The sequence below is a fragment of the Eptesicus fuscus genome, chromosome 3 (assembly GCF_027574615.1).
Source record: "Eptesicus fuscus isolate TK198812 chromosome 3, DD_ASM_mEF_20220401, whole genome shotgun sequence".
Taxonomy (NCBI): Eukaryota; Metazoa; Chordata; class Mammalia; order Chiroptera; family Vespertilionidae; genus Eptesicus; species Eptesicus fuscus.
This window is the reverse complement of record NC_072475.1, coordinates 57,416,193-57,435,750: the sequence shown is the minus strand read 5'-3', so window position 1 is coordinate 57,435,750 and position 19,558 is coordinate 57,416,193. Positions and strand designations below refer to the sequence as shown.

General features: G+C 51.5%; 1 protein-coding gene across 3 annotated transcripts in view; it reads right to left on the bottom strand.

Annotated features, from left to right (window-relative positions):
• The window catches only part of SEMA5B (semaphorin 5B), a 37,714-nt gene extending 18,884 nt beyond the window's left edge, over positions 1-18,830 (bottom strand). For 2 of the 3 annotated variants that reach the window (XM_054711717.1, XM_054711721.1), the window contains exons 1-3: positions 18,671-18,824; positions 13,029-13,128; positions 7,753-7,798 (exon numbers count right to left, since the gene is read on the bottom strand). In XM_054711717.1, the coding sequence (XP_054567692.1) occupies positions 7,753-7,798; positions 13,029-13,128; positions 18,671-18,824 (300 nt within the window). Of the gene's footprint in view, positions 1-7,752; positions 7,799-13,028; positions 13,129-18,670 lie in introns of all 3 variants that reach the window. The other variant, XM_054711726.1, reaches the window with a different exon arrangement.
• Between the last annotated feature and the right edge of the window lie 728 nt (positions 18,831-19,558).

Sequence of the window (19,558 nt, the reverse complement as noted above, 5' to 3'; positions counted from 1 at the left end):
CTGTTGTTTGTCTTGGCGTCTCATTCTTTGAACTACCCAGGGTATCAGTGATACAGCAATTCTTAAAGAACGTTCCACTCTGTTCTCCAGATTTCTCTTCCAAACTATTGACCCCATCCTGCAAGATTGGATGCTGGCACTTTCTTGATCTTACCAGAAGGTGCTCACAGAAGGTCTTCTGACAAACCAGGACTGCTATTCCCTCCTCAAATCATCTGCAAATGGTTTGTGGACTAAAATGCCAATTGGTTGGTGGTGTAGGTTCGGAACACGGGAATGATGACCAAGTTCAGGCACAGGCAATGACAACTCCATCAGGACTGCAGTCTGGCCACAGGGACTGTAGGCTGCCTTCGACGGAAAGACGTGGCCTGATTTCAGACTCTTTAAAAATGTGAAAACGTGTATCCGAGTATCAAGGAAATTTGCCTATTCTGATGAGGTTTCCTTTCTTGACCAGCTTTTTGTTTTTCCTGAATGGAATAATTATCTTGGGTAATTTTCTTCATTTGCTTGTTTTGCAAATTACTAATTTTCCCCAGATGCTCAACAGGTGTTACAAACCCCTCTCGATATTGTTTGCTAACTGCACACACAAACGGTTTAGATAATCTATGAGTCCCCATCCTCTTCCTCCTGCCCGAGTGTGGATGGAAGCCTCCTGCTTGCCTATTCACCTGGGATATACCTTCTTTCCTCTCCTGCTTGCTGAATCCCATGTTTCCCTCTTTTTGATTTACGTGCTTATTTTTGTGGAGCACATCTCCAGTATCTTCCTAAGGAAAGGAATACGGTAGGTCAATTTTTAAAAAAATATATTTTATTGATTTTTTACAGAGAGGAAGGGAGAGGGATAGAGAGTTATAAACATTAATCAGCTGCCTCCTGCACACCCACTACTGGGGATGTGCCCACAACCAAGGTACATGCCCTTGACCGGAATCGAACCTGGGACCTTTCAGTCCTCAGACCGACACTCTATCCACTGAGCCAAACTGGTTTCGGCGGTAGGTCAATTTTTAAAAATTCTTGCATTACTGATTCAAACTATCTTCATACTTGATTGACAGTTTTGATATAGATTTTTAGGATGAAATAATTTTTCACTCAGAATTTCAAAGGCATTTATTCCTCCATTGTCTTCTAGAATCTAGGATTGCTAGTCAGAAGTCTGGTGTTAGTCTCATTCCCCATCTTTGGTAGTGAGCATTTTCTTTAGGCTCTGGGAGCTTTTAGGATCTTCTCTTTGATAACCGAATCCTGACTTTCACACGGATGTGCCTTAGTGCAGGTGTCTTTTGGGAACTCAGTCAACTCTTTCAGTGTAATGGCTCATCCTCTGTTTTGGCAAATTTTCTCAGGTTATTTTGTCCTTAATTTTTCCTCACCTTTTTCTCTGTTCTCTTTTTCTTATTAATCCAATACAGTTGGTCTTTGTATATTTATCATCTAGTTTTCTGTTATTTCTCTCCTGTTTTTCATTTCTTGTTTTATTGTTGTTGTTCTAATTTCTGGGAGATTTTTCTTCAATGTTATCTTCTAAATTCAAATTTTATTTCCACAATCATATTTTTAATTTCCATATTTTTAACTTATTGTTTTATGTAACAAGATATATTTTTATATCTCAGAAGAGTCTAATTATTTTTTCTAATTAATTTCTTTAATGTTTTCTTTTAGTTCTTGCACTGACCCTGTTTCTTACAGCTTCCTTCACTCTGCTTGCCTGTTTGTTTAGATCTTTCTCTTTCACTTGAGGCCTTCCTCAAATGTCTGGGGATTTTTGACTATTTGTTTATATTAGAAAATAAATCTCTAACCATTTCCCACTGAAAGGAAAAAGACTTCTTAGAGCAATGGCTTATTCCAGGTCTGGGTTTAGTGAATGTGCAAGGTGAGACTGAAACATCCTATCTAATAAAAGAGTAATATGCAAATTGACCATCACTCCAACACATACGATGGCTGCCCCCATGTGGACACAAGATGGCTGCCACAAGATGGCCAGCAGGGGAGGGCAGTTGGGAGGGACCAGGCCTGCAAGGGAGGGCAGTTGTGGACGATCAAGCCTGCAGGGGAGGAAAGTTGGGAGGGACCAGGCCTGCAGGGGAGGGCAGTTAGGGGCAATCAGGCTGGCAGGGGAGTGGTTAGTGGGTGATCAGGCTGGCAGGCAGAAGCTGTTAGGGGCAATCAGGAAGGCAGGCAGGCGAGCAGTCCTGGATTGTGAGAGGGATGTCCCAGATTGGAGAGGGTGCAGGCTGGGCTGAGGGACACCACCCCCCGCCCCGTGCACAAATTTCATGCACCAGGCCTCTAGTTTCCTTTATAAATACCAAGGATGCAAGCACAGATGATTGGCATCATCATGTCAAAGGACCAATGAGCCAACTTGAAGCAGCCCCCTAGTGGCAAAAGATGGGATAGTCATGCAACAGATAGATAATGTTTAAAGCCACGAGTCTGTAATAACAAAACAATACAATTAATTGATCACCATTGACAGATACTATCAACTGGTAAATAAAGACAGAGTATCAAACATTTATTCTGCCTTTCTTATATGACTATCATTTGGTAACCAAATAGTAGATGAAGAGAAGTATCTCTTTGCAGAAGTCGTCCAGCTAATACATTATAACGCCAAAGGAATTAATGGATCCAGGAAACAATCATCAGTAGTTGCTAACATTAAAAAAAAGAGAGAGAAAACAAGATACTAATCTTTAAAAATATTCAATAACACCTATTAAAGTAATCTTGTGGGAACCTTAATGGAATAAAGTCTTTAGCTCTAACAATCAATTTACAGATGATACCAGGGATAGGGGAACATGTTAAGTTATGCTTGGATTGCAATCAGCAAAATCCAGACTGTGGGAAACTCTGTAGGACACATGACCAGGTTTCTTCAAAAATACATTGCATGAAGAGAGGAAGAGGAGAAACATTGTCTCAAACCCCATCAGTGTCTTCCCCTTTCCTGGAGTCTCCAAATTTGGAGCCTCACCAGTTGGGTCTTTAGAAAAAGGGTCTTAGTCTTTCTTTGTTGGGGGAGGGGTAAAATGGAGGAAGGAATGGTTGTGGGGGATGGGACAGGAGGTCTGGGTTCCAACCTCTCAATTTAGAGAATTTCAACCATTCCCCCCTTTTAGGCTTGCACCCCATCCTCACAGTCCACAATATCTGACACCCAATTTCTGAGCCTTCTGGGAGTCTGCCATATCCCCTCTGTAAACTCTTCTGACAAATCAGTTGTGATTGCTCCATCCACTCTCCATCTCCCCAGAATGCAGTTAATTTCTTGTCCACTGACACCTTTTTTGTCCTGTCATTGTGCATCTGTAGCTTTAAAATCTGTCACTGTCCTTTTGTGGAGTTTTATGAAGGAGTCCAGATAGACATGTATGGTCAATCTGCCACACATAGTGCTTTAAACTGGGACTGTCCCAGAAATTCCAGGATGGTGATCTCTAGTAGCAGAATAACTGCATGGTTTTCAGCTACGGGAGAGAGCAGGTGAGACAGCCAGGAACTGGGTAATCTCCTTGCAGACTCAGCAACTCCCCTGGACACCAGAGACAATGGCTGAACATTAAGACATCTTCTGAGTGCTCAGCAGAGTTTAGATTTCAAACAACTCTAGAGCTGCCAGACTAGCTTGGAGAATGTGGAGGTAACTAGGCGAGAGCTCAGAATCAGCCTCACCGTGTGCCCAGGCCCGGACCGGACCCAGCCCTGGACCGGACCCAGCCTCGGATGCGTTCTGATGCGTCTGTGCATTTCAGTCCTAATTTCTGCACTTTCAGGACACCTGGCAGCCCGAGATCAGAAAGCCATTGCAACTAGACCTCCAGCCACACCATGCTCTGGTCTCATCACTCAGCTCCTAATTGCCAAACCCAACTTAGCTCATCATACAGCCGGCCCTGACACTGCAACCACTTGCCACATTTCCTTCCCCCAGGCCAGTTTATTATGTTACACTGATAAATAACATCACAGGTGAGCTGATTTGATTTCTCCGATCCCTTCCAAAGCAAGTGTGTGTGTGTGTGTGTGTGTGTGTGTGCGCGCGCACACACACCCTGCCCCTCCCACCCACGCCCCTCCATTCAGTGCTTGGAGACTGGGGTATTTCGATTTGCCTTAAGGAGCAGTGGTTTACATAACCTGTTTAATAAGGGGTCGGCACTCAAACGTCCTTTTAATGGACACTGGTTTGCATGAACTGTTTGCACTTAGATTTTTCTTTAAGGGATATTAATTATTTAAACTATTGATAAAGGACTGAGTTTTAAAGTTTGGTTAAAGCGTGCCCTGGGGCCATGTGGGAGGAGCAGTGGGCTGTCATGGAGAGGCACGTTACAGCCACGCAGACCCCAGGCCGTTGGAGAGTCAAGGAAGCTGGGCCGGGTTGGAGGGCAGCTCATTTTTAGCACTTGTTTGCTGTGAGCCACCTGTGGTAGCAGATCTGGGGACTGAACGTTTCCACGCAGGGACCTGAAGCCTCCTGGGGCAGTGGCAGGGAGCTGGCTCGCTGGAGTCGGGACTTTCTCACCAGCGGCTGAGGTCTGCCGCCTGCCTATTCGAGGGAACGCTGGGCAGCCCACTCCAACTTCTCTCATTCTCTCTGCCTTGTGACCAGATGGCACCCCTATGGTGGGGACATGGACATGCAATGGAATTTTTATTTTCTTTTTAGTTTCAGTGGGAAGAATTTAATCTGAATTCCAGAGATCAGGCTCCAAAGAGACAACCTAAAAAGATGGTAAAACTAATTCCTGGTGTACTTGGGGCTGGTTTGCAGAGCCCTCAGAGAGCCCCCCGAAGCTGAGCCTGCCCTCAGCACAAGTTGTGGGCTCGCCGAAGATATCTTCCATGGCTGAGATCAACGTGGCGTTGGATGAACCAAACCCCAGGCCTGGTCATCAACCCGGAGAGTCTAACATCTGATAAGGTACCGACCCGGAAATGGGCGCCAGCTTCAAGGACTCCTGGGGAAGCCAGACCAGAAAAGGCCTCCTTGACATCCTGGAGCAGCGGCTCCTGAATAGGCTGCACATTGAGCTTTTACAAACCCCGGCGCCCGGCTGGACCCCAGACCGATTAAATGAGTCTCTGAGGGTGGGACCCAGGCATCACTGTTTTCTAAAGCTCCTCTGGTGATCCCGGGGGACAGCTGTGGGAGAACCACTGCCTGGAGTCAGGCGAGCTCTGTGCCCATCCTGATCTATGCTACTCAGCTATGCAAGCCAGAATCCTGGATTGGCACTGCTGTGGTCCAAGCCTTCCTAAGCTCTCCAGCACTGCCAGCTTCCCCAACAACAGGGGTCACCTTCATGCAGAAGACAGCGTGCCTGGTGGCCCCAGTGCTGTGATCCTATGTGATTCTGCCACCTGCCGACCTCTTCCTCCCTCTGCTCTCCACCCCCACTCTGCTGCCTTAGTTCAGCTCTCCCCATCACTAGTCTGGACTATTGCACTTGAGTCCTAACTGGCTTCTCCACATATTCGTCTCTGCACTGGGCCAAGTGGTCAAAATACCAAACCTACTTCTCTGCTTTAAACCCTTTGAGGAGCCCCCAGTGCCTTCAAAATAAAACATGGACCTCTCCGCTCAGCAATGAAGACCCTCTGCGACGTGGCCTCTGTCTCTCCCGGGCGTCATCTTCCACCCTCATCCCACTCACACCCCATGATCCTGCCACACCGGACCCCTCGGTGCTCCACGCTGTTTCACATCTGTGCCTGGCAACCCCCATCCTTCAAGCTCCAGCCCACGGGCAGCTCTTGCAAAGCCTGTGCAGACCCTGCTGGGCCAGCACTACACCCAGCACGAACCCCTCCCTGCAGTCTTCCCCCAGCACCGCCATTCGTTTTGCACATCTGTCTCTCTTCCCGCCTTTAGCCACTTTACTCCTTCCAGAAGACCTTCATTTGCAGGCCATGGGAACCTAACCAAAAGCCACTGCCTGAGCTCAGGGCAGCACCCCTGGATCCACTTCCCCCACCCACTGTGAATCGCCTCTGCACAGGCTCCCCCAGACCCTAACCTGCTGGGCTTGGCATCTATCACTCATCATCTTCTCCTGGCTGTCCTGTGAGACCGGAGGGTCGGAGACGCTGCTTGTCTTACTGCCCCTCTGCTCCAGCTCAGTTCAGACACACAGCAAGTGCTGAATGAATACTTGATCATTGGGGGACCAGCAAGCCTCCTGGACAGGAGGACTGGGGCTGCCAAGAGAAAACTAGGCCCTGGGTGGGCTGCTTGTGACTGAGCCGGGCGGCCACAGGATGCTGCCTCTGGGACGTCCTCTGCCTTGCTCCAGCCCAGGCTCCAGGAACACGCGACACGGGTCCCATCCAGGAAAGGGAATCATTTATGGTCCCTTACATACGTGCTCCTTGAGGCAAGGGATGGAGCCTGATTCACCTTTGGATCTTAAATGCCTGGCATCATGCCTAGGACTGGAGCTGGGCTTTAGCAGGTATTCAACAACGTTTATTGCAGCTGGTTAGATGGATGGATGGGTGAGTTGGCCGGTAAGCGTCTGGCCTGAAGGATAGACCTTTTCTGTTCCCTTCAACCTCCCCTCTGGAAACCAGCGGCAATGGCCCGTGGGGTGTAGACCCAGGTGAAGCAAGAAAAAAACCGGACCAGAATGTCACACCAGCTCACCAAGGCGGTCTCCCCTCTCCCAACTGGCCTCTGCAGTGAAACTGTATACCAAGCAGCCCAGCACCTGACTAACTCCTCATCCCATTCTCTAGTTCCACGCATCACTCATCAACTTCTCCTGGCTGTCCTGTGAGACCAGAGGGTCGGAGACGCTGCTTGTCTTACTGCCCCTCTGCCCCAGCTCAGCTCGGACACACAGCAAGTGCTGAATGAACACTTGATCCCTGGGAGACCAGCAAGCCTCCTGGACAGGAGGACGGGGGCGCTCCCCTCATGAAGAAGAAGAGACGGCCGCCCTTTCTCTGGAATGTTCAGCCCCTGCAGAGATGGAGTGGCATCTTGTTTCTCAATCTGGGGTAAATGTTCTGGATCAAGAAGGCCCATTAAAACGCCTTCTCACCCAGGGCACTTAGGGAAGGCGGCGTGGGGCGTCCTTGGCAGCAAGTAACTAACGAGTCACAGCTCAGGGAAGCTGCTGGGTGAGGAGGGGTTCCTCAGGCCAGGCTAAGAAAGGAACCAGGGGCGTCCTGTCCCTGGAGGCCAAACTCAGAGGCCTTCCTGTGGATTGAGGCGCTGGACTTAGAAGGACCAACCAGTCCCGTTCTGCCAGTCCTGCCCTGGTTCTAGCACTGCAGGCCCAGCACCCTGAGGCTCTTCAGTCCCAGGCAAGCAGGGCCAGGGCCACCGAGCTCTGGGGCTCCTTTCCTCCCCTCCTCGCGGGAAGGGGCCCTGTGCGTGCCTCCCTGTTCGTGTGGCCTCACCCCCACTTCCAATGACCTTCCCAGCAGTCACCTTGACAGCCAGGGAGAGTCCATGGCCAGTGAGAAGAGCCCGGGGCTCCTGTTTTCCACGCCAGGGGTTAAATTGTGAATCTTGCTCTTTGCGCTGCCCCAGCTGGGCCCCCAAATCCCAGGGACATTACAGGGAAGGGAAGGGAAGGGAAGGGAAGGGAAGGGAAGGGAAGGGAAGGGAAGGGAAGGGAAGGGAAGGGAAGGGAAGGGAAGGGAAGGGAAGGGAAGGGAAGGGAAGGGAAGGGAAGGGAAAGGAAGGGAAGGGAAGGGAAGCAAATGTACCTGAAGGAGGGAGACATTGGCAAGGCTGAGCCTGAAGAGGTAGTTCCTGTGAAAACAGAGACGGAAATCATCAGTTAAGCTGGGCCCGCAGGCCAGTCCCGGGAGGCAGCTGCTCCTGCCTCACACGCCGGTGCCAGGACAGGTGCCGCGTGCAGAGGGTCTTCGGTAAGCAGACCCTCAAGGAGACCTTCACCTCCCTTAGCTCATGGAATCCTCACAGCAGCCCCAGGAGTACGGAGAAAAAAAAAAAAAAGCCATTTTACAGACGAGGAAACAGGTTGGGTAAATGGCCCCAGGACGAGTTAAAACCCAAACTTGTCTACTCCATGCGTCTGGCCACCCTGGCAGGTCCCGGGAAGAGCCCCCACCACTTTCCCACCACTGGAGCCCGTTTCTGTTCGACTTAAAGCCTCCTGCAGCTCTTGCAGGCACCCAGTCAGGCCACCTGCCTTCTCCCCTCACCTCCCTCCCGGACCCACTCCCCTCCTCAAACAGGCCAGCCGTCTTTCCTGGCTCACGCCACGGGCCCCTGGGGTCCTGTCTGCCTCCTCGCGTCCTGCAGTCAGTGACTCTGGGTCTGACTTTCCACGGCCACCTCCCTGGACCACCTGCTCCTCGTGCCCAGATCGCCCCCTCTGCCTCTTCACAATGCTCTTCCCCAGGGTCTAGCCGGCACCGGGCTGCCAGACACAGATTCCTCAAGCACCGTTGTCATCAGATCAGCCAGCTGCTCAGAAACCGTAAGTGAGTAAATACGCCCACACCAAAACCTGCTCGTGGACAGTGGGTAGCAGCTTGATTCATAATTGCCCAACCTGGAAGCAGCCGAGATGTCCCTTCGCAGGTGAATAGATAAATAGCCCGTGGTCCGCCCAGAAAAGGGAATATTACTGAGCCCTAAAAAGCAATGAGCTGTAAAGCCGTAACAAGACACAGGGGGACCTTAAATGCGTATTACTAAATGGAAGAAGCCCCTCTGAAAAGGCTACATGCTGTCTGATTCCCATTATATGACATTCTGGAAAAGGCACAACTAGGGGACAGCACTGGGGATCCGTGGTTGCCAGGAGTTGGTGGTGGGAGGGAATGGATGGATAGGCAGAGCACAGAGAATGTTCAGGGCAGTGAGATTACTCTGTATGATGCCATAATAATGGATACATATCATTATAAATTTGTCCAAACCCAGAGGATGCACACCACCAACAGTGCGCCATAACATCATGTGCGGACATGGGGAGATAATGATGTGTCCACGTAGGTTCATCAATTGTAACCAACTTACCGCTCCGGTGGGGGAGACTGCACGTGTAGGGCTGGGGGTATAAAGAAATTCTCTGTACCTTCCCATCAATTTTGCTGAACTTAAAACTGCTCTAAAAAAAGAGTCTTGCCCAGCTGGTGTGGCTCAGTGGTTGAGCGTCGACCTATGAACCAGGAGGTCACGGTTCAGTTCCCCATCAGGACACATGCCCGGGTTGCGGGCTTGATTCCCAGTGGGGGGCGTGCAGGAGGCAGCCGATCAATAATTCTCTCTCATCATTGACGTTTCTATCTATCCCTCTCCCTTCCTCTCTGAAATCAATAAAAAAAAATATATATTTTTAAAGAGAGTCTTAACGATGATGTTACCTATTGAGCACATGTCAAGCTCTGCTGAAATTGCTTTGCCTGGACTCTGGAGCCACAAGGCCCCCTTGCATGGACCCGAGGGTGGCAGAACCACCGGTCCGAGGGCCACGTGAGAGTGCAGGTACACAGCGCAGACCCTGCGGCAGAGACGGGGGAGTCAGCTCAGCTGCTTGTGAGGGGCCTTCTGAGCACCGCAGCGTCTGCATCTAAAACGGATGTGGCTGTCTTTCCTCTTTCACAGGGTGCTGGAGACAGGGCAGTGAATGGTAAGATGCATGTTAAGATGCTTCATTAATGTCAAGCAGATGTGAAATATTGGTTTTTCCCTACGAGTTTTCGTTCCTTCTTACATCTTTGGTCATTCCTCTTTTCATTCCTGCAGTTTTTAGAAGTAATTGCTTTGGAAAGTTCTGGCCTCCCTCAGCTGTGCGGGAAGAGAAATGAGGGGAAAGGTTGTGGAGTGGGCCAGAATACGGAGGGGCCCTGCCAAATGAACCCAGGGCCCGGAGGAAACCGCTCAGGCTGGGGACTCCTCTTCCCCAGCTCTGGCTGCTGGCCCGGCCCCGCTCAGCTGCTCTGCTGTCCTGGCGGCCTCACCGGTGACCTTGGCTCCAGGCTTCTGCTGCCCCTCCCCAGCCGCCGGCCCTGAAGAGCTGCCCCACCCTCTCCCTCCTGGCCTGGGGACAGATGGGCTGCGGCTTATGGCTCTGCCCCAGCTGCCTGCTAGGTAACATAGGCATCCAGTCACAGCTTTAAAGAATTAGGGGAAACATTGCATCACTTTTTTTAATTTTTCATGTTTATCCCATCAAAAATCATTCATCACAATGTCCCCGAGGTCTGCTCTTCTGGGAGATGAGAACAGAGAGGAATGGCTGTAGCCTGACCCGCCCTAAGTCCCTCAGGAAACAAGGCGGGGTGTAAAGGAGCAGAAACACGTCCCCTAGCCGGAATTCCGGAGGCCCAGGGCTCAGAAAGGAGGGGAAGTGTGACAGGCAGAAGAGGAGGAAGGAAAGGGAGAAGGAAGAAGCCAAGGACCCACTTCATTTGCTTCAAGAGATGCAAGGGGCAAGTCCAGGGCTGGTCCCCGCCCCCCATTCCTGCCCCGCCCCGATCCTTGGGGCACAGCCAGGACTGGGGGGAGAGCAAGGATAGGAAAAGGTATGTGTCCACCCTGTGGGGGGAGCCCCAGATTGGGTCGGGAAGAGCAGTGTGACCACGGGCAGGCACCTATCCTTCTGAGCCTCAGTTTCCAGGTCCATTCAATGGGGCCACTCATAGAACACCATTCCTGGGGTTCTTGTGAAGATTAGGTGCATCTTAATGGACGAGTTAAAACATACCTGACTGCCTACGTGTTTTAGATGCTTCACTACATACATGGTACGTAAGATGGTGCCTGGCGCACAGCCGGCGCAGGATGAATGGCAGCTTCTAAAATGTTTCCACACAGCCCAGAGCCAGACATCAGGGTTTTAAAAAGTACATACGGAAAACAGACGGGACCTGAATGGGGTGGAAGGATCTTACCGGTCACCGTCCTGACTGGAATGTTGTACAGCTGTCAGGCAAGATGTTATTATTAAGAGAAACTGGGTGGAAGGCTTATGGATTGGGTCTCTCTGTGTTAGTTCTTACAACTGCATGTAAATCCATGAGTATCTCAAAATAAACAGCAGAACAATTATTCTCTGAGCTGGAAAATGAAATCCACACTCTTGCAGACTTGCACATGTACAGATTACCCCTGGGCAGACACACACACACACACACGCACGGCAGGGCGTGCCTCCAAGGAGGGGTCCTGCTGGGAGTGCGGCGGGGTGGCCCTGCTCTTCACTGTATACTATTTGTACCTTCTGGATGTTACACCAGAACACGTGGCACCGATGCACTGTGACTAGTTCTTTTAAAAATAAAAATTAACACGGCCGGAGTGGCTCAGTTGGTTGAGCTTCATTCCGTGCACTTTCAGGTCAGTAGTTCAATTCCTGGTCAGGGCACATACCTGGACTGTGGGTTTGATCCCCGGTAGGGGCACCTATGGAAGGCAAATAATCAATGTTTCTCTCTCTCTCTCTCTCTATCCCTTCCTCTCTCTAAGCATGTCCTCAGGTGAGGAATAAAAAAAAAAAAAGTTAGAAAATAAATAAAAATAAAAAGTGACATGTGTTCAGCCCAGCTTCACCATAGCGCTGTGAGGGTGGCAGCACAGAGTCTGTCACCCAGACCTGACAGGTAAAGAAACTGAGGCTCCAAGGTGAAGATCAGCCCGAGCCAGTTCTGCTCAGTGGTCAGTGTTGGCCCTCAGACTGAAGGGTTGTGGGTTTGATTTCGGTCAAGGGCACGTACCTCAGTTGCAAGCTTGATCCCCAGTGCTGGTCGGGGCACGTGCAGGAGGCAACCAATCAATGTGTCTTTCTCACGTTGATGTCTCTCTCCCTCTGTCTCTCCTCCTCCCTTCCACTCTCTCTAAAAATCAATGGAAAAAAATATCCTCGGGTGAGGATTAACAAAAAAAAAAAAAAAAAAAAAGTGAAGAAGGTCACCCAGGACAAGAATGTAACTCCTCAGGTCCTAACCCAGAGCTCTGTCCTCACCTGCCCCTTTTCAGAAGACAGTGAGGGGACCGGAACACTCAGGAAAGCCCAGACCCCAGACGTCAAGGGCGGTCAGCTACCTAGCGATCACCCTCCCCCAGCCCCAGAACAGCAGAATCAGGACCTCTGGGTTGGAGAGCGTCTGAAACACACCCCTGCAGCAGGAGGGGACAACACGGACTGGCAGGACAAAGTCGAGCCCGGGGCTCAGGGGACCTGGCTTCTGTCCTCATCACTGTTGTCACCTGGCTATATTATCTTGAGAAGGTCCCCTTGCCCTCAACAGGCCTCTCTCTGCCTCTTCATGTTTACATCAAAGGCAGTTGGATTCGTAGACCAGCGATTCTCAAACCTGAGTGTGCTTCAGACTCCCGTGGAGGGGCTGCTGAAATGCAGGCTGCTGGCCCTCCCAGAGCTTCTGGTTCAGCAGGTCGGGGTGGAGCCCAAGGATTTGCATTTCTAACAAGTTCCCAGCTGTTGCTGGTGTGGCTGGTCCACTCTTTGAGACCCACTGGAATCAACTATCTCTGAGCTCCCTTCCCTACCAGAACTCATGGTCTATAATTTTGTGAGAATTATCTCCTCCTTATCCACCCCATAAAGTCCCCAAAAGTTCTCCCTAGAGCGTATTATCCTTTGGATACTGGCCCTGGACAGTGGGACTAAAGGAGATCAGGTAACAGGGAATTGAGGTCTGGGAGTCCCAGGTGCAGGTGGCCGGCCGGCCAGCAGGGGGCTCCTGGGCACCTTCTCTGCACGGAGCTCCCAGGGAGGATGCCAGCTAGGCAGCATGGCAGGGACAGGGGGCAGGAGGAGGCCGCTCTGAGTAACTGCCAGCCACCGAGGTACATGGCTTGCTGAAATCTGGAGGTCACTTCTCCACCCCCAACCCCAAATGCTTCCTTCTGTGGGAGACATTCAGGCACAGAGAGGGTCTGGCTGAGAGGAACAGGGGCCCAGGATACGAGAATGCCCAAACAACATTCCCTCCACCCATTTCTAAGCACCTGCACTCTTGACCCCAACCCTCCTGCACCATTTTACCTGGCTCCCACGATGAGCTGGTTCCTGGAGGGATCCAGAGCGAGCTGGGAGAAGTCTCGGGCTCCAGGGTAGGTGAAGTTAGAGACCCAGGGCTTCAGGTCTGGGAAGGGAGAGGCAGACATCCAGTTACCACTGACCAGGTTACCAGCTGCCCAGCACCGGACAGGAGAACGGAAGGGTGAAGCATTGGTCAGGGTGCAGTCAGGGTGCAGTGAGGCAGGGGGCGCCAGGAGACCTGTGAGTAGCCGGCTGGGAGGGGGTGGGGAGCAGGGGTGGGGTGTTGTCACTGTCCCCGCTTTTTCCCTAGCTCAGAAAAGGGCTCCACCTGCCCCAGCTGCCGAAGGGAGACCTGCAATCACCCTTGACTCCCTCAGACCCTCGCCAGCTGCATCAGACGCGCTGGCAAATCCTGACTGGTATACATCCAACTCCCTCTGAAACCCATCCATCTTGCCCTCTGCACCCCACCCCCCATCCAGCCTCCAGCAGCTCTAGCCTGGCCTGGTGCCAACCGCCTCCTCACTGGCCTGGCTTCCACTCCTGCCCTTCCAGTCCATTTCCCATAGGGCAACCAGAGTGATCTTTCCAAAATGCAAATCTCGTTGTGTCACTCTCCAGCTGGAGCCTGTAAAAGCTCCTGGAGAAAAAGTCCCAACCTGTGGCCCCACTGTCCCCCCAAGCCAGCTGCCTGGCACAGTCATTATTCAGTGATCCCTGGAAAGAATGATGCTTCATCTTTTACATCCCCCTTAGACTCTCCACCCAGCCACACTAAACCAGAACACTGTGCACTTCTCCAGTCTATTCCACAAGAGCCTGCACACTCTCCACTTCTGTCCTCCCTATACCGCCTCCTCCAAGAAGCCTTCCCTGACTCCCCCAACCCAGAGTAAGGGGCTTCCATAGACCTCTACTTTACTGCCGTCAAAGTCCCCGTATCCCTGGGTGTCTATCCCAGTGGTTTGTCCTGGGGGACAGGGAAGATATTGCTTCTTGGATTGCCAGGCCTCTCCCAGCACTGGGCAGGGTTTGAATGAACGTATGAATAATCCTCAGCTCCCTTCTGTACAAGAAGTATCGGGTTATCGGACAAGGCTCCACAGAGGGTGGGCGACCAGTGTCCATCCCTGTCTCCAAGGAAAAGTCTTCCCAGACAAGGCCAAAACTTTTCATGGGCATTGGGTGGGCAGAGAGGAGACCGTGCAGCCCTCTGGATGGATGGGCAGCGGTGTGGGGAGGGCAGGCCTGGGGCACAGTACCCAGATGACTTCTGTGGAGGCCCGCTTCTCCCACCTCAGTGCATGGCCTCCTAATAGCTGCCCCTCACCCCTGCCTCATGGATGGGAGGGAACTGACCAGTAATGAGAGAGCCGTGAGCAGAGGAACATTCATGCTGATGGGGTAAAGACAAGGGGGAATGTGAGGCCCTGTGCTTTCTCCCCACAGCGCATTAGCGACTGGCTCGCAGGAGGCCCAGAGGAGTGTGTATGTGTGTGTGTAATCCAAGGGAAATAAATCATTGCTCATTATCCCTCCACTACAGAGTAAAAGCAGCCCTTCGTTTCTGCACAACAGGCAAACACTTAATCGCTCGCTGGAGAACTGGAGGTTTTACGAGTTGGATGTTTTTTAGAAAACTATGTTATGCATAATTTAAAAAAAAATAAGAAAGAAATTCTGCAACAAAATGAAGCTAACCCCTTGGTTCTGCCTCTGCCCCCAGCAGGTGACTATGGATTGGCAACCATTGTCATGTAATTGCAATGACATTTTTGCAGTATCAGTACAAGAAGTAGATTTGCAGTCAGGTAGACTGGGTTTTTAGCTGACCTCAGGGCCACTCTCAGAAATCCTGGTAGGATATTATACTACCTTAGAGACTAAGCCAAGGGTCCTCTTCCTCCAGGAAGCTCTCCTGGATTACTTCCCCTTCAGCTGATTTTATTTTGGTCTACATTCTCTCTACCCTTTCTGTTCCATTCACATTGTATGTTGTTATCATTCAATGTGCTCAAGTGTATTTTCGCGGAGGGGGTGGTGGTGTGAAAGGGCTTGCCCATCAGACGGGGTGCTCTCCAAAAGTAGCAACTGGTTCACACTTCAATTCTCTCCCCTTCCAACAGAGGTATTCCAGATGTGGGCAGCCAAATAGGGCGAGAGGTGGCATGACTGGTCTGCAGCAAACCAGGAGGAACTTCATCTGGGGACTTCTCAGCCCAGTCTTTGCTTAGGAGGGTCCTTGGGGAGGAGGGAAGAGGGAGAGGAAACAGGGCAGGAGCCAGGATGACAATTGGGGGGAGTCAGGGGAGGGGCGGGTGGAGGCCCTTCCAGTTTCTGCCCCTCTCCCCTAACACAGAAGGGGCCAACATGGGCAAAGGGGGAAGGGAGAGATGTGCAGCCCCGCGATCCTGGGGGAGCCTCCTTGGGAAGGCGGCCAGCTTCCTCCGATTAAACAGGCAAAGAGGACCAGAGGGAGGGCTGTCTTTAAAACACCAAGCACGTCTGAGCTCTGTGTGCAGCGAAGGCTTTGGACAGCGTCTTTAAGAGAAAAATGACATTCTCCATGACGCGCCTGTGATTTTAATTATGTATAGTCAATTCAATTACCCACTTTGTGGATTAACCACTGCCAGTGTTAACTCCATATTGGCTTCTCCTGCTGCCTGGAAAGGCCATGCTGTGGCGAGAGGAATACCGTGAGGGCCAAAGAGAAACACAGGTGGCCCTGGCTGGTTTGGCTCAGTGGATAGAGCATCAGCCTGCGGACTGAAGGGTCCTGGGTTCGATTCCAGTCAAGAGCACATGCCCAGGGTTGTGGGCTCGATCCTCAGTGGGGGGCATGCAGGAGGCAGCCAATCAATGATTCTCTCTCATCATTGATGTTTCTATCTCTCCCTCTCCCTTCCTCTCTGAAATCAATAAAATATGTTTAAAATAAATTATATTATATATATAAATATATATATATATATATATATGTGTGTGTGTGTGTGTGTAGAGAGAGAGAGAGAGAGAGAGAGAGAGAGAGAGAGAGAGAGAGAGAGAGAGAGAAACACAGGTAGGCCCCCTTAAAAGAAGCACACCGCAGAGAACGTAACCTTCCACAACAGGAGAATGTCAGACTCTGCACCTGGCAGCTCCTCTGGGTACCGAGAGGTTATTCACTGATCAGTCAGGTGTCAGGGGAGAAGAAAACTCAGAGCTACGGGTTTGGAAACCTACAGATCGGTCAGAAATAAAGTGCAACATCTGAGGGAACCCTGGAAGCTGGGGGCTGTGCTGAGATGGATTGCGGCAACTTCTCTAGAACACGTTGTCACACGTTGTCACCCAGAAGACAGTCCATCACTAGTCCCCAGTGTGTACTCCGCCGTGCCGAAGGGTGTGGGGAGACAGCAGGACTGACTAGTCCTGGTCCAGGACCAACTGCACTGGGGGCCGAAGGGGCGTGACACTGAAGAAGCAATGAGAGGTACGTGAGTACCCACCTCTGAGGCCCCACAGGGTCCCATTCGGTGCCTGGCATCAAGCAGGACCAACAAAACGTTAGTGAGTGGACAGGAAAAGCCAGAGCTGTCAGGAGGGGGGAGGAGGTGAGCTGGAGGAGGCCAGTAGGGCTGGGGAGGAGAAGCAGAGAGGACGCCACTCCGCAGGGCTGCCAGTCCCAGACGACAGACCATCTCCTCTTGCCCGGAAATGTGGGGATTCCTTATGACTCTATGTCACCCTGAGCCCCGTCCCCTCATTCTGAAAGAGGGTGCGGTGGCAAGTCAAGTAATTTACACGTGAAAATACAAAATGGTGTCAAGGAAGCCAGGAACTCAAGGAACACATCTCCCACCCCCTGCCATCCCCACCCCCGATACAGAGCAGCCTGGCTGGGGGAAAGGGGTTCCCTGCGCTCATTCCATTGTCCCTGCCCCAGAGTCAGCCAGTAGTGCCCCTGAGAAGCCCTGAGAAATGTCGTATTAGGAGCTGCCACAGGGGACCCCTCTGTGAAGGGGACAATCTTCAGCCCTCAGAATCCGGCTCCTTCTGTCCCCCCCCCCCCCCCGGCTTGGTCCTTCCCTTCAGGGACAGCCACCAGCAGCACCTCAGGGGCCATCACAAGTCTGAGGTGTGCATGCTCGTTCTGTAGGCTTAAAGGGATTGCTAATTTACCTTAATCCACTTAAGCCTTCAAAGCCTGGATCCCAGCTCAAGCAAGACAGAGAAAACAGCACAGAGAAACCAGCTGGAAAAGCTCCCCAAGACAGGAGACACGAGCAGCCCGCAGCTGGGAACCCCACACTTCTCCCACCTCACAGCCCCCCAGTCTCCCCCCTCACAGCCCCCAACTCCTATTCATAGGGCTCCCCAGCCCCCAACCCCATTCCAGCCTCTGACTCATGGGTTTATTTTTCCGTTCTGGTTTCCATCTTTTTAAAAAATATATATTTTTATTGATTTCAGAGAAGAAGGGAGAAGGAGAGAGAGATAGAAACATCAGTGATGAGAGAGAATCATTGATCGGCTGCCTCTTGCATGCCCCCACTGGGGATCGAGCCCGCAACCCGGGCATGTGCCCTTGGCCGGAATTGAACCCAGGACCTTTCAGTCCACAGGCCAATGCTCAATCCACTGAGCCAAACCAGCCAGGGCTATGCTGGTTTCCATCCTGCCCCTCCTGACGGGCTGTGGCTGCTCCTCCTCCTGCCTGGGCCCCGGAGGGTGGAGCGCTCCCTCACTCTGCCTGGGCCCTGAGTCAGGAGGCTCTGACAAGTCTCTCCAACCCTCTGCACCTGGGCCCGCATCTGTCAAAAGGCGTGGTAGCCTTGCCCTGCCTCCCAGCCAGGGTTACAGTGAAGCGGAGACAGGACAGGTGTTTATGAGACTTAAGAACCTGGGGACCCCTGAGTCTACATCAGTGGGAGCTTCCACGAGGCCATGGGTCCGAAGTACTGATGTGATGGTCACACCACCAGGGACCCCCACCCTGGCTCACAGGTCAGGGGAGAACATCCAGGAAGCTCCAGTATTTGTGTTTTTGCTTTGTTTGTAGATGATCATCAGACATATATACTCATTTTAGAAACTCTTTTTGAAAACTGATAGACCCTCAGCATACGCCCAGCGAGTCACAAATCCCAGCTTGGGAAACACTTCCGCTGGACGCTCTCATGCCCTCCCTTGACAGACCAAAGGAGTTACTTGTCACCAGGGCCCCTTTCCCAGGGGGCTCCCAGGACCCCAAAGACGGGCATCCCTGCAGCCGTCTTAGAGCAGGAGGCTTTGCAGAGATCACGAGGCACTTCTAAGGAGTGAGCCATCCTCATGCTCCCCCCGCCCCCCCCCCCCCCCCCCCCCCGCCGAAAAGCCAGGATGCAGAGCTCATGCTTCCAGGAGACCCAGAGCTGAGCAACCGACCAGCCCTTGGCAGCCCACCCAGGGGGCCCACACCTCTTTCCCCAGCAAAGGAAGCCAGAGGAAGACCCCGCCTCCCAGATAAATACGAGAGAAGGGCCTGAACACATTGTCTGGAGACTAAAATCAGACCCATCCCGCCCATGGCTACCGTCCTTACGCATCTCTGCATCCTAGGTGGGCCTGATCCTTCAGGACATGGTCATTGCAGAAAGAACTGGGTGGGAAGCGTCTCTCACCTGCAAAGGCCACGGTGGGGTGTTCCCTCAGGGCGCACAGCTGCTGCTCGTGGCTGGGATCGCTGGTGACATCCTGGGAGCTGGAGAGGTGGAAGACCAGCAGCACGAGGCTGGGCGGCAACAGGGTGGCAGCCAGGGGTCCCGGGAGCACCATGGTGGGCCCCTCTGGGTCCCAGCTCCCAGCGGCAGGCCGGCGGGCCGGGGAAGACCTGCAATGCAAACATTCAATCTCACCACATGCTCCCTCGGCAAGGCCCACTTCTCCCAAGTTCCTCGTGGATGTCAGGGGCCCCACAGGTTTGGTTTTTGTTTGTTTAAATACATTTATGTTAGTTAGAGTTTATTCTGCTCTAGAAATACAAAGTTATAGATCATAGCCTGAAAGCTAATTTCCCTTGGAATGGTATTCTACACAAAACTGACAAATTATAGAGCTTTTCCTATTATGATCCCAAATGGCTTAAAATTTGTCTTAATGATAAAAGTGGTATCTTAGGGATTTTAATAAATGGAGCTAGGATGAATGAATAGCCAGTTATAAAAAGATAAATTTGGACCCATAACTTACACCTTATACTAGGAAAAATTCCAACTGGATAAAAGATTAAATGCTAAGAATAAAACCAACAAAATACTAGAAGAAAATGTGGGCAGTAATCTTTATAACCTTGGAGTGCAAGAACCATGACTCAAAATCCAGAAGTTATTAAAGAAAAATATTTAACTACATAAAATCCACAAACTTCTGCATGCCTCCCTCTCCCCCAACCCCCTCAAAAAAAGTAACCCCCCCCCCAAAACCCCCAAAACAATGTTAAGCAAAATCAAAAGGCAAATAACAAACTGGAAAAATATTTGCAATTCATATCACAAAGGGGCTAATATTCC